This window comes from Magallana gigas, chromosome 3 (genome assembly GCF_963853765.1).
Source record: "Magallana gigas chromosome 3, xbMagGiga1.1, whole genome shotgun sequence".
Lineage (NCBI taxonomy): Eukaryota > Metazoa > Mollusca > Bivalvia > Ostreida > Ostreidae > Magallana > Magallana gigas.
This window is the reverse complement of record NC_088855.1, coordinates 9,960,506-9,975,263: the sequence shown is the minus strand read 5'-3', so window position 1 is coordinate 9,975,263 and position 14,758 is coordinate 9,960,506. Positions and strand designations below refer to the sequence as shown.

Below are 14,758 nucleotides of genomic sequence, written 5' to 3'. Positions count from 1 at the left end.
ACGATAAATTTCGAACTTTATAATAAATAGGACGAAAAATTCTTCTTTGTTGTCACATTTTCCTTTAATCTTAATTTCTGGATTATTTAAAACATTTAAGTGGTTTTTTTTTACATGATTCAAACTGTTGATGGTCTAAATCTTCAAAGTGAGGATTGCATAAGATACCTGCACATATAATGTTTCGATGTGGTTTTTATTTCAACTATTTCAAACAACATTTAAAAAATGTACGTATTTGACCTACATGTAATTAAGGAATTCGTTTATCAATTTTACTTATTTCTATACCTTAATTAAAAATGTGTATATGTTTTTAAATAATGACACGTATAATATTATTTAAGTATAAATTAGCTTCATTAATTGAAACACGGACTGCGCGGACTGTTGTCGGATACTGTATACCGTTGTTGTTGTATAGGATCCATATACTTAGTACATAAAAAATCTAAAGGGAGCGATGATTAGAGAATTGTTTCTTTGCGCCGTTAAAAGACATCAATGTTGAGTATTTCAGGTGATATTTCTTATGAGAAAAAAACACAAAAAATGTAAAAATGGTTAGATTTGTTCGAATGTCTTCACATAATGAAATAATCGAAAGACGGGTGTTTGAATTCGATCACACTTTCATTGACGAAATTAATTATGATTAATATGATCATCGAAATGAAATTACTGACTTGATCTGAAAAGATTAAAAATATAGTTTTAACATATTAGCAAAATGATTCTAATTTAAATACATGTATTTGAAATTAGAATCTTAAGAATGTGACCGGCTAAATCAGTAAATATTTGCAGAGGTGCTTGAGGTCGGAGCTCGGGACCCCCCCCCCCCCCCCCCCCAGTTCCCATTCCCCACACCCAAGTATAGACCCCAAGGACTTTTCATTAATTGATCCTTTTATGACTACTGTCTTTCCGATATATTTCATTTTATCAAATAAAATATACAACATTATCGAAAAGGACACTACTTTTCGAATCTTATTTATACATTCAATGCACAAAATTACCTAAAACATATATATTTCTTAAAAATTATATATAGAGTAAGCGTCTGATTGACTGATCACTAAAGAATAATTTAATGAAGAAAGGAGTAAAGTCCCGGGGTCTAAATTATTGGGGGTGGGGAATGGAAGCAGGGTCGTACCTGTTCTCAAGTATCTGTGTATAAAGTAGGAAGATATTCACATACCTCCGCCAGCTGCACGACTTCCATTTCAATTTGAGATTCCTATGCATGTCGTAACGTGCAGAAGCTTTAATATGCTCTAACCCGCCCACCCCCATCATTTGTATAAAATTGTTATGTATGTACAGGGTGATCCATCAATGAATAATAGTAGATCAAAGCATAAAAAATGTACCCTAAACACATCAAGAATGGCTGTGTGGTTTGAAACAAATTTGAAGAAAGTTTCATTCCCTTTAGGACAGCCAGGATGGTGACTTACTGCTGCGTTACTCAAAACCCTGGTGTAAACTTTGGGTGGGAATCTTAAATTTGATGCTATTAAATGATTAAGTTTTTAAATAAAACCTTAAAATCTAAAATATTAAAGCTGTTTAATGAAAAAAAAAATATGGAGAGGAACCAAACAGAATTTAGTGTAAAACAGGGTCCGATGGCAATTTGTCATAAAAACTGTATTTTTGTACCTGCAAAACGAAAAACATCAAGTAAACCATGAGACGTAATTTTGCTATTTTGATGTTAATATTTAATTTCCCACCTCTGCTATGTAAAGCATGCAAACTGCATTTAACCTAAATTATATAAAACTGTACTCCTTGAATATTCATACGGTATGTTTCTCTAACCATTAAACTGTAATGGGCATTCAAAACAGTATCAGATATTTTGGATCACCCTGTACTACGTCACAGCGTACATCGGCCGATCTTTGTCGAAAATCAGAATTCGTAGCTATCTGTATACAGCAATGGTCTATAATACAGCCTCTTAGCTGGATTCAAAGTTTTCATCGTGGAAGTAATCTGAAATTTTTTTTTTCCAAAAAGCGATTTTTTAATATCATTTTTAATTTGATTCGCAGACAAGAATACCATATCTTTATAACATCCTTAAAATAGAATGCATTTTTAATAATTTGTATCGATAAATATGGTTTTGGAATACCCCGCTTTTTCATTTCATATTTATCATTTGTTATGATTATCTGTGTTTTTAGTGTCTTCTATACTCATTTCAATGTGACCATGGTGGTAAATGCTATCACTTTAGAAATACTGTGGCGATCTAGGCCGAACAGGTAATCATTTCTAGAATCTCCGACAACGTGTATGAATTATTCCCCATACCCTATAAAAATGCTGCTTGCTTACTCCAAACTCACGGATCAGAGGTACTTAATTAAGAACCTTGTACTTTCTCCTCTATTTCTTGAGAAACACGGTTTTTGTTCATCATTCTAACCAGTTTGAAGCCATTTGTTCACGTTTGATTACACTTGCACATAATCATATGAAATCAGAATTAATTGAACATTAGAAGTTTAGAACATTGAAATTGAACTAGTATGATACAGGCAGTGTTCTAGTGCATTCAGTGACACAATTTACTCAAGTACCTATATGATGGTTCCATTGTCAATGGCTGTCTTATTCTATTATTTGTGATCGAGTAATTTTTTTGGCAACATAGAGACCACAGTATGCAATTGCTGACGTCAGATTTTATCATATAAAGGTAGTGATTTCCATATATGGAAGAATTTGCTCTTCCTTCTATCTTACTGACAGTAACAATAAATTACGTAATTTAACTACTTTACATTAATAATTTACTAGGCAGGTTCATACGGAGAAGCTTTCTTTAACAGTTAAGTGTCCTTAAGTGTTTCAAAAAAAAGGCTACGGAGGTAGAGGTAATGTAAGAAAAAATAAATGGTCCGCTGATTAAGGATTTGTATTTTCTCTACAACCCTGCTTCCTTCATACCCGCATGAACCCCCACAGAAAGCATTTTATTGTTTAATTGACTACTAAACCAATTTTTAGGTCTCACTTTCCTGTTGCACCATTTTTTTTCAATTTCAACATGGAATATTGGAATTTGAAATGCTCAAGACGTCATTATTCTCAGTGATGACTTTTGGGTGCAATATCTTTCAATTATTCACCACCATGCTTCTAGAGAAAAGAAAACCACCTCATTTATCAGTCATCCAATAGCCATTTGTTTTAAAAACGCTTGACTAAGTGCAAAAGTGCACTTTGTTGATTATACAATATAATTAGGTATGCAAAATATGCTGAATATTTATTTATGAATTATTACACTTGTATGCTTTTTTTCATTTTCAAAACCAAATCAGTAATACTAGTATTTATCATTTTTAGTTTATACATTTTCAAATAAGTTAATCTGGTGTAATATTTCTTTTACATATCGTTTCTTGTCAGAAGAAAATCTCATTAACAAATCGCAGCAGGACCAATTATGCATTTTTTTTCGAAGCATAAGATTTAATTTGTATGAAAAATTTATTGTAATTGGCTGAAAATTGAACACTTTGTTGACAGTTTCATGCATGAATGCGCAAAATACATTTAGGACAGACTCGACGTTCCTCAGTTTAAGATAATTTTCCTTGATAGATTATTTCTGTTTTAATGGCATTTAAACCTGTTCATGCCCAAAAATTCAGGGTACATTACCAGGCTATTTTCGGAGTTAGAATATTTTGAATTTTTCTTTTAATAGCATGTAGTATGCAATTGAACGCTTATTAATAAGGTCATAGCATATATTTTTAATTGAAACTATATATCCAAATAGAAAAATAACATATACCATGAAAATATAATTTTGGAATTACAAAGTGGAAATCTTCACATTGATAGGAAAAAATAGAAAACAATGGAAGATATGTCGCGTCTGACCTTAAATATAAGAAATCAGACACGTAAAGAGGACATGGTATTTGATGTTTTTTATTGGCAAGTACAAGTATCAAGGAGTGAGGTTAAGTTTTGGAGATATGACCGAGGATGTCTACCACTGGAACTGTATAACAATATGTGTTGAATACAACTTTACGGGGTTTTCCAACAGAGCTCGCAACACACAACGGAAAAATCTGAAAGGAAAGTGCACTATTGTATAATGTCTATGTTTCTTGAAGGCAACGTCCAGATGAAACTAAGTCAGCCATAATTTTGTCTATGTATCATCTCCATGGCCTTTACAATATGCACATATTTCAAATAGATATCCATATCTATTACAAACATCGCATATAGTTTAAAATCGGTTATTGTGCGCATTTCAGCAAAATGATTTTTGACGTCATAAGAATGTGTATTTCATAAGTCTTGACTGTACAGCACTGAAGTTTCCGAAACTGAATATATCGGCAACATTGGTTTGAATATTTTGCTTCAGTTATATAACAGTATTAGATTACGAGAAAACCGTCTATCAAACAATATATCGTGATCACAACATTATATTTCATTATGGTAGTTTTTATCTTTCTAGGCAACAGGATTAGTATCTACATAATTAACTTACAGTGTGTAATTTTCTGTCCAATGATGGTACTATTTATGGACTATAGAAACCCGTTATAACAAAGTCCTTATCTTACACCAATTATGTAATACAATATATGAAGAGATACAACCTGATAATTCTAGTTGCATGCATATCTGTACATGTAGATTCATATGTTTGATATCAAGAAAAAATAATCTTAAATATATAGAACATAGATAAATTAAAAAAATACATAAACACATATGCACAATCATAAAAATCATAGTCTTCCAAATATGCATACATAACAACCATGACGTCACAACTCGTACAGGTTCTCGCACGACTTGTCTTTTTTGCTGTGTTTTCGGAAGAGTTTTGTCAGAATTCCTTTGGCGATTCTAAAGGAGCCCTTCCGGTGCTCCTTGTGGGTTTTGTGCGCCTCGTGCTCCTCCACGGCCCCTGGGTCGTGTTTTAGCCTGATCTGGCTCAGTACGCCCACCAAGAGTTCGTCCACGTGATGGTTGAGGGCCGCTGATGTCTCGGCGTACTTTGAGTCGTACTGATTCGCCGCGGCCCTGGCTTCTGTAATTATGAGTGATTTATGATTTTTTATAATTATGGATGAATAATCATGAATATAATTACAACAATGATTTTTTACAGCACAATGAAGAGTTTAATAACCAATAAAATCTTTGCATCATTAAAAACAGCGAAAATATGGAATGCACGTTCTGATGACAGCTTTTGGCTCTTGGAACCGTCCATGGAACTAACTGATCGTATATTTCATAATTAATCATAATTGTAGTTTTATGTACTTTTACTTACTTTTCTATATGAATTTTCTAAGAGATGTGTGAATATAAACAGAATGCTTCATTTTTCATTTTTTATTATTTTTTTTTTTGGGGGGGGGGGGTCATACAAGTACATTACTTTCTGATCAGGAAATAATCAATATCAGCTTTTTATTGTTTCAATCAAATAGAATTCATGTCTGAAACACATAACCGTATTTTCATAAAACCATAAAGTCAAAAGGCTTCGCAAAATTTGATAAAGCTTGATAAAACAACTATTCCAACTTAAAATATATCCTGTTGCATATCATTACTAAATCTGAAGTTTCAAATATCATTTACACTACTTGACGCATATTTTAATTTGAAACAATAAAGTAATATTTTATTGTTAAGGTATAAAATACATATTAGTAACTGAATACATAAAAGTGTTATATACCTGGTATGTTTGAAAAAATACCAATAAATTTAATCGGATTTATCCTCAAAAGACAATTATCAAAAGATTTTTCACATGTTTTTGTAAATAGCTACCTACTTAAAGAATAAAGTCTTATATATCTATAGATTGACTTTGGTTTTTCTGATATTAGGTGTAGAAACAAAATGGTTTATTCTCAAGAAACATCAATTCCGTGCAAAATTTTCAGCCAACCTGCAAGTACCTTGACAGCAATCGCAGTTGTCGTGTTAATTACATTTGCATGGAGACTAGGGAAATCTTGAGGCCAAAAATTTGCATTCTTCGGCAATAAATCAGTTTTCTCTAACCCTTTACAAGATTCGCCTCGGAACCCATTTCTCTGTTTTGTGGTCCACATACCGTCTGAGGAAATCACCCTCTTCCGGACAATATCAATTTTGTTTGCGACCAGAATGACTGCTTTCTCCGAGCAGAGCTCGTGGCGTATTTGGAACAAAATTTCCACCGCCATTTCAAACGTCTCTCTGTCGTTGACCGAGAAGACAACGATGTAAGCGTCAATGTCATCTTCGCTCACATCTTCCTGTAGTAAAAGTACCAATTCTAATCGTTAATGACATCCATATTCATTTACAAATAAACTGTTATTGATACAACATCTATCAAGGAGGCTGGATTGTCAAGAGATTAATCACAACTGATCTACCTTTTAAAATTATTTAAAATTCTAGACACGCCATAAACTATTATTTAGTAAAGAAAAATTCTGAATGGCAAAATCTGACTGTGAGTTCTACATTATTTTGAATAACATTAATTTTAATCAATTTTTACACGTTACAATAAACAAGATGTTAAAAACAGCGGCATAACACCTTAAATATTTCGGGTTTTTTTTTATTTGCAAAGTTTTCAAAAAGGTCAAGAGTCTATGATTTATTAACAGCATGTGCTTTGTGTAATTGTACTTAGTTTGTTCAATATAATGTATTTCAATATAATGTCGGTTCAATAAACGCTTTAGTTGCGGGAATTTGACTGCAATTTAGATTTTTTGTAAAGCATCGAATATTTAGCAATTATTTTTTTCCAGGGAGGCACTGCATTGTTATGTTGTGTACTTTTCTCTCCAGGAATATAATAAGCCTTTAACAGCGTTACATAAAAAATCTAGATCACCCATATTTAGAGGGCAGAAAGAGCATATATATTATGTGAAAAGCATTGATTGATGAAACTGCGCCGCTGATTTTCTGAGATAACACTCTTGTGGCGTGGGGAAGGGTGTTAGCACCAGTGGGTGTCTCATACAAGGGTCAAGGTCCGATTTACAATGTTTCCATACATGTCTCTTAATTATCAAATTATCCAAATAATAATTCTTTGCCCTGTGCCTACGCATGCGTATATTACAACCGGTGTGGGAAGAGATACAATGTGGTATTTCTTGCTCGCAGTTATTATATTATCTAGGGCATTAATTGATACCCATATACGAAACCTTCACGATCCTTTACATTAAAATTCAGCCCAGAAGAAATCGCCGTGAACTAATTGCGTGAAAAGCGTATATAAAGGGTTATTGACATGCAAAGACCAACTTGATTGTTTGATGAAACCATCTTTAGAGTTCCCTTTAGGATGCATGCTACTCAGACGTAATTAAGGAAGAACATTGATTTCTGTTGACAATGTGGAAGTGGATATAACCAGGTTTTGAAACACCTGTTTGTCAAAAAGGGCTTCTTTTAGAGGAATCCCTATGAACTACATTGTAACGATTTGTCTTCATCTCGACCGTCAAACATAAAAAACATATATGTAGACATATTTGTAGCCATAAAAAACATTTGTAGACATATTTGTAGCCATAAAAAAACATATTTGTAGACATAGACATAACAGCTTGGAATGCAGAACATGTACGTCAACACATTACGTAGATATGTTTTAATAAAAACATGGAAGTTGTAGTTTTTTACTTTCTAGTAAATATAGTGAAAGTAACAGATGTGCTAGGGATATTTTACCAATAATCTCATACTTTGTCAAACCAAAACCTCTGCAATGAATTTTGCAATTTAGCAAATTATTATACGCAGAGTATGGCGGACACTTACCCCGTCTCTGGAGGGGTCAATGAACCGGATGGTGTTCTCCTTACCGTCCAGTTGTACGGTCACCGTCCTGTCTCCTCCTGGAAGATAAAAAACCATTCCATTTCAGGTTATCTTTCACAAGATAAATACAAACCATATCCAGATAGTTTTATATAACTCTTGATATCCTTACATCATTAAGGTATGCCAATTAACTCTTGCAAGAAAGGGAATGTAAAAGTGCGTCAACTAAAGACTTATCTCAACTATCACAAAACGGGGGGGGGGGGGGGGGGGGGGGGTGGATTAAACTACAACGCTGATTAAAGGTCTTGTCACCATTCGAGTTGATATACATGAAGTATTATTGGCGATACATTTTTAAAAATCCTTTCTATTCCTTCCAGACAACTTTGAATTATCTTTTTATATTTTTTAATGTACAGTTCAAAGTTTTTTTTCCGGAAGGCGGAGGTTGCGTGTGTGTTTGGGGGTGGGGGGGGGTGTGGACTGTGATACAAGTAAATAACTCGATGTTTAATGACATCATATCTACTTTGCAAATTTTGGAGATAACGGATCTCCCTCTCTCTTTTTCTCTAGATCTGCGCACGCATTGCAAAAATTAAGATCGAATCGGGGAAAGGAAATCCCAAAACAATGACACTGATTGTTTTATACGTGCTCGAGCGTATTAGTAGAAAGCTTCCACTAATCATTGTAAAATTACAAGTTGAATCAACTGACATTTCTAAACGACAATCATATTGAAAACTTAAGATTAACGTTACGTAAATGAGAATTGAAATGTCAAACTTTTTATATTCTTGAAACAGTTTTTATTAGTTTCGATCGCGGATGGTAATTCAATTCAAAGGAACAATTTTTTGCGTTTTTTTTTTTTCAGTCGTAGTTCAAATTCATTTGAAGTTTAATACATGTATTCGACATGTTTACTATACAAGATTGTATAATCAAAGTAAACATTGTAGACTTCGGTGAAATTAGTGTCATTTAATTTTATTAGAAATAATATATAATTAAAAGAAATCAAGTAAAGAAGTCAGAAATATATACATGTACATGTATTTCATTTTAGAGGCCATATAAATTTAATGAAATTTCACAAATTTTCATGGAATTCGTTAGTACCCTTGCTAATCAATAAACATCCCCAACGAATACTTAACAATTCTTTGCGCATACAAGAGAATCACGAAATAAGATTCCAATGAACCTTTAGGAAAATTAATAAATGACAACAGTTGGCCCCAACGAGTTTTAATAATTTCACACTTTTGTACTAGCGTATATGCCTGCAGTTCAATGGAGACGGTACTGTAGGGTGTTTTTCTTCCTTGGGGTACAGAACCTAGTTACTAACTGCGCACGCAATCTTGCAAAATCAACAACGAAATATTATGTAACTGTTTACGGGCTTGAAAATTACATCATGGCTCTCATCAGGCTCCATTTCAAAAAAGGAATCCTTCTAAGCTTATTGAAGTCCTTGCAGACCAAATGCCATGAAATCACGCAAGATTACAATTCCCAGACATGGTGATGAAGAAAAAAAATGGTATCTTCCTTCCATGAACTGTACGAGAGCTTGTAATGACTGATGAAGGGGATTAACGTTGTCTACGCCATGGATTAAGCACAGCCATTAATGTTGATATGTATGACTTAATCCCGGCTTTGTATTTATGGAAACATAAATCCATCATCTAAGTCGGGCTGTTAGTTGAAAGATGCAAACCGAACGGAAACCGCCCATAATAGGTTGAATATATATCGTTTTTTCATTGATTTTTCAATGATGATCCAGAAATATTTGTTTCTTTTAACATTTGTTTTCTTTTAACAAGCTAAAACTAGAACTTCCTAATGGGACTAATACCCCCGCTAGGCTAATTTCAAATGGGACAAATAATTGAATTGAATAATAAAGGTTTGGAACACATACAAATTTTTTTTCTAGAATTGTAAAAAAAAAAAAAAATTAGTTAACAAAGAAAAATTAAAATCAAAATTGTCAGAATTTCACTGTAAATAAATATCTATAGCAGTAATACATTTACAAATGTATGTATTTGATGATATATTATTTTAATTTAATTGATTTATAGAAAAACCAACAAAATGACAATAACCCCTCCCTTTGCAGTGAATAGAAATACCGGTAGCCAAGCAATGCTCTTCTGTTGATAAAACTTTCAATATCTTTCTATTAAGAGTGACAGATGCAATTAGTTGTTTCAAATTTTCCTCACTTTCTCCTATGGCACAATGGAACTCCATATCAGAAAATTGATCCCAAAGGACTATGATTTTCTTTGATTAACTTGTTCAATTTAATAAACTCCCAAAACATTACCACCATACTATGTAAAAATATGTAAAAAAGAAAATTTAATATTACAAACAATTTTAAAATTGCCAAAACACTACAATCATATCAGTAATTTTGAATTTCATTTAAATTAATGCCCAATAGGGTCACTTCATCATTTTACTTGACAAATAAATTTAAACAACCTCTAAAAATAGTTTAACTTCTTTATTAATAATTATATCATTTATTTCCTTATAATGATAGACCTTTTGGTTTACATGAAACAGTTTTAAAATAGCCCCAAAACCATGACCCATTTTACAGATTATCAATTTCCCCTAAACACATGCTCCATCTGAACCATGGCTCAGATAATGGCTCCCTTGGGACAAATGAATTCAGCCACACTTGTCTCTGATGTTCTTATTAGCTCCTAAGAATTTATCATTGACAAACAAAAACTTTGCATTGTCAGTTGTATGAATTCTTATAAAAAATATTTTTTTTTTATTAATTAAGACATAAAGACAAAAAACTCCATCTGAATGTATTTATATAAATATATTTTAGAGTGTTTTCTATTAATTAATTAATAAAATCTGTAAGGATTACCTCCCTTACTTTTCAACATTAGTGTACAATATGTAGAATAAGGAAAATGAAAACTGTCATAAAATCATTAAATCTTGTCTGATCTTAAAAAAAATTGCAGGTGCACATCTTCAGATGGTGTTCAACATATGTACAAATTTTCAAACTGTTCCATGCAGTAATAAAACATTCTATAGGGGGGACAAAGTTGCGTCTACAGACAGACGGACAGACGGACGGACAGACAGACGGACAGGGTGAAACCAATATACCCCCCTAAACTTCGTTTGCGGGGGTATAAAAATTCTCTCTCTCTCTCTCTCTCTCTCTCTCTCTCTCTCTCTCTCTCTCTCTCTCTCTCTCTACTGAACTGAAAAGTGAAGAGTATCGCATCATATGAACTATGTATCTGTTGATGCTTTTTAGCATTTTGTTCACAATATATCGATATCCATATGCTTTATTCTTTTTCAATTGCAGAAAATATTATCTCAAGTTTGCAGCACATTGTATCAGTGACTTCCGTGTGAACGGTATTGAATAATTCAATGCAACTGATAATGGCAAAGACCTTTTGCAATCTTGTTACACACCACAAAACAGAGAATTACTGAGTATAAGTAATAACAGAACAACTGCTTCAAAGAGAACAATTACGTGTTCTGAAATGTCAACTGGCTGCTACAGAGAGAACTAAAGCAGTTGACTCTAATGAACCTTCTGCGTACACAATAACGAAACATTCCACTACAGTGTACACCATATAGCAGATACAAAAGACAGCCGTACTTATCTTTCATTATTGTAAAAAAAAAAGTCTAACTTATGCGTTATTATTTCAAAGTTTTAATGAAGAGGACTGAAAGATAATAAATACAAGTACTAAACAAAAGGATAGCCCCAAGCACCATTAAGCAATGTAATGCAATGTCTGTTCAAAGCTTCAAGCAACAAAAATCTCCTCAGATGCGGCCGATGTGATGAGGGGGAGCGGACTAGTACTTGAATTGATCCTGGGGGGCAATATCCGCGGCCAGATGTGGCAACCGAACGCTTGTAAATGTTTAGAGCTGGTTAATTCACCAATTAATGACGTCCCTATGCCATCATAATAGAAGAGAGAACCTGGTCCACAGAAGAACCTTGTTTGGTGTTAATGGAGAGATGCTGGTTTCGATAGACAGGGAACACTGGATCGATGGACAGAAAATGGACTTATTTAGAGAAATTAGATTGCATTGTAGATCTACATTATCTCTTGATTAGGAAGAGAGGAGGAACTAATAGAAACGTTACTTATATTTTTATTCACACCACCGCCCTTGATACACAAAAGAATGAATCGTCGAGCTCGATAAAAAGTTGGCGACATGTGTCTACCACATTAAGTTGTGTTTGTTTTTCTTTTATTTACCATGGTGATGTAACACATTGTAGTTTGATGTTTTATACCTGCAACAGCACATAGACCTTGTGTCGATATATATATGTTTTGCTTTTCAACGTTGAACTTATCTAGCATGCACTATTTGATACACAAAAATATCATTTTATAACACGTGATTGTTCTTCGCAAGTGAAAAAACATGAATCAAATTACATGCAAATGTATATCACATATTAACATCCCATCCAGAGTATATGTAAGTCGGACAAGGAAATGCTCGAAATTCCGAAAAAGAGCAATTGCGTTTTAATTGGATCATTCCTTAAAACCTCATTACGATTTGCTGCCTTGAAAAAAAAAAAACTATTTACGGAAAATCCCAAAGAAATAAACATCTCTTAAACGTTCGGTTCAGCCAATAATTAAACAGTTCACAACCAAGTTGTTTTGACTTTAATGGATAGCAGAAATTTAAACTACAAGAATTGATTTTTATCTAGAATATTTGAAAAATCAATTTAAGAACAAGGGGAAAATGGAAAAGAAGTCCCTTGTTTCTGTCCAATTCCTGACACAAAGCTCATAAACATGTAATATTTTAAACACTGGTGAGAAATTTGCAATAATGGACCAGTGCTTTGCCCCATAATCACTAAACGAGATCCTGTGTTAGAACTTGATCGATAAGGCCATTACAGATATTGTGAAGGATAAAGGGAAAATACGCTGTATTTTTTACGACATGCAAAAAAACTCCACAACTGTGCCACAGTAGTAGCTGTTGTTTTGACGGCATCGTTATTTTAATACTAGTAATAAAACCCCAATGTTAAGTCATGTTTGTCTCTGCTTTTGATTTTCACTATTGAAAAAACAGCTGATAAACAAATGATTCACAAACAAGGTTTAATCTACGAGATTTTCCAATTTTTAAAAAAAATTGACCCGATTCTAAGACTTACCATCGCCATCAGATGATGTTCCGATGTACTCTGACGTCATAAACTGCGTCGTGAGGAGAGTTTTGCCAACACCAGCGGGCCCCAAAACAACAACGGTAAAGACCTCGTTCTCGCTTTCCTCATTTTGGCATTTACACTCTACATCCGAGAAGGAAGCATGCCTTACCCCCGGGGCACGCCTGGCCTCGGCATCCTGTGGAACACTATTTGTGGGATGCACGTGAATGTGGTCCTTCTGTGCCTTACGTTTAACACTGTCCCCTCGGTTCACAATCCCACCCTTTGACGTAGTCTTGAAAGATCTGACTCGACACAAAGACGATTCCTCGCCCTCAGTCGGGTCAGTAACAGGGGCCGGGGACGCCCCGCGGCGTGGGTGGGGGTGAGAGGGCATGCTGTTCCTCCGGGGGCGGAATTCGTGTTCCTCGTGCTCCTTTGGCCGAGGTCTGCCCTTGAAGGATCTGGACCTCGTGTGACGTCCCGATTCTTCTTCCAAGGCGTTTGGTGACAAGAATTGCTCGCTGTGATCCATCGTGTCTATCTCTTTACGTTGTCGGCGCTAATCCATGCTCCAGGGTCCACACAGAGTTACTGTGCTAACAGCAGCTATAATAATACAAAAGTCCAAGTCATTTTCTTTATATTTGCCTGATCTAATAAAGATATTGATCACTCTGCTTGTCACGTGTAAACTTTTTTATCCAATATGTCAACCCTTTTTTCCATACGTTGAGCAATGTGAATGAAGCTGAAAATAAGAATTCAAATACCGTTATACCGTCATACTGAGATAATTTCCCCCTAACGTGCCAACACACCAATGGGTTGGAATTATATGACATATTGTTCAAACATTCTCTTATTAAACTGACAATGTTAAAATCGACTGAGGCTACCCCGGGTATCGACCTATATATCCTTCTGGCAGTAACAATTCTAAACGTAAATCCATCAATTGTTCATTTTTGAAAGTCAACAGCCTCTTTCATATATTGCAATGAATCAATTTTTCAAACAAAGATAGTTATCGTTTCAAGTTATGTTAAAGCAATGTGAGAACTGGAAATACTCACAACAGTTCTCACGTTGGCTCAGCTGATACACTAGCTTGTCCACAGAAAGATTTTGTTGCCGATATCCTATAGCTTCTAATGGAATCGATAAAAGTATGAAGTGGACCCTGGGGAATTATCTGGCCTGCAGTTGTAACCCGGCACTCCAGTGCGATGTGTAGATGGTCAACAATGCATGCAGCTACCTTAAACCTAAGTATAATCCATGGTGACATTTCTGGTGTATGTTTTAAGTCACATCTGCGCGTTATCATGGAAATACGAGATTTAACGAATATAGGATCTCACTTTTCTTTTAATTATTAATCATTTAGACGATACCTTTCCGCAGTCCGCTATAGGCTGGTATTCTTGTGACAGTGAACCGGTAAATTTTGTCCCTAGAGAAGCATTACTCGACTTCTATAGACCAATGAGTCTTGTTTAAAATTATATATGTACTTTGTTATATATATCCTCGAATGCATTACAAAATGTCAAAAGTCGTTTTAATAAACATTGTTATATTGATTTACATGTCCATAATTAAAACGAAATGCGCAGTAATGAAACTCTATAAATGCTG

At 34.2% G+C, this 14,758-nt stretch overlaps 1 protein-coding gene across 2 annotated transcripts; it reads right to left on the bottom strand.

Moving 5' to 3' along the window:
- Nucleotides 1–3,953: 3,953 nt before the first annotated feature.
- LOC105328594 (GTP-binding protein GEM) lies at nucleotides 3,954–14,561 on the bottom strand. 2 transcript variants are annotated; one of them, XM_011429523.4, is made up of 5 exons: nucleotides 14,194–14,561; nucleotides 13,121–13,868; nucleotides 7,867–7,943; nucleotides 6,146–6,329; nucleotides 3,954–5,098 (listed from the first exon to the last, which is right to left on the bottom strand). In XM_011429523.4, exons 2-5 carry the CDS (start codon nucleotides 13,650–13,652, stop codon nucleotides 4,833–4,835), a joined length of 1,059 nt encoding a protein of 352 aa, XP_011427825.3. In that variant the 5' UTR covers nucleotides 13,653–13,868; nucleotides 14,194–14,561; the 3' UTR covers nucleotides 3,954–4,832. The 2 variants fall into 2 exon arrangements, with proteins under 2 accessions (XP_011427825.3, XP_011427827.3); XM_011429525.4 differs by having other exon boundaries at nucleotides 13,121–13,726.
- Between the last annotated feature and the right edge of the window lie 197 nt (nucleotides 14,562–14,758).

Bases quoted from the DNA above. Each gene is read 5' to 3' on its own strand.
- LOC105328594 (XM_011429523.4), bottom strand. From the start codon at position 13,652: ATGGATCACAGCGAGCAATTCTTGTCACCAAACGCCTTGGAAGAAGAA. The intron at 7,944-13,120 runs GTAAGTCTTAGA...TTTATCTTCCAG, and splicing joins AACATCATCTGATGGCGATG to GAGGAGACAGGACGGTGACC. The intron at 5,099-6,145 runs GTATGTGGACCA...TCATAATTACAG, and splicing joins GAGGGTGATTTCCTCAGACG to AAGCCAGGGCCGCGGCGAAT.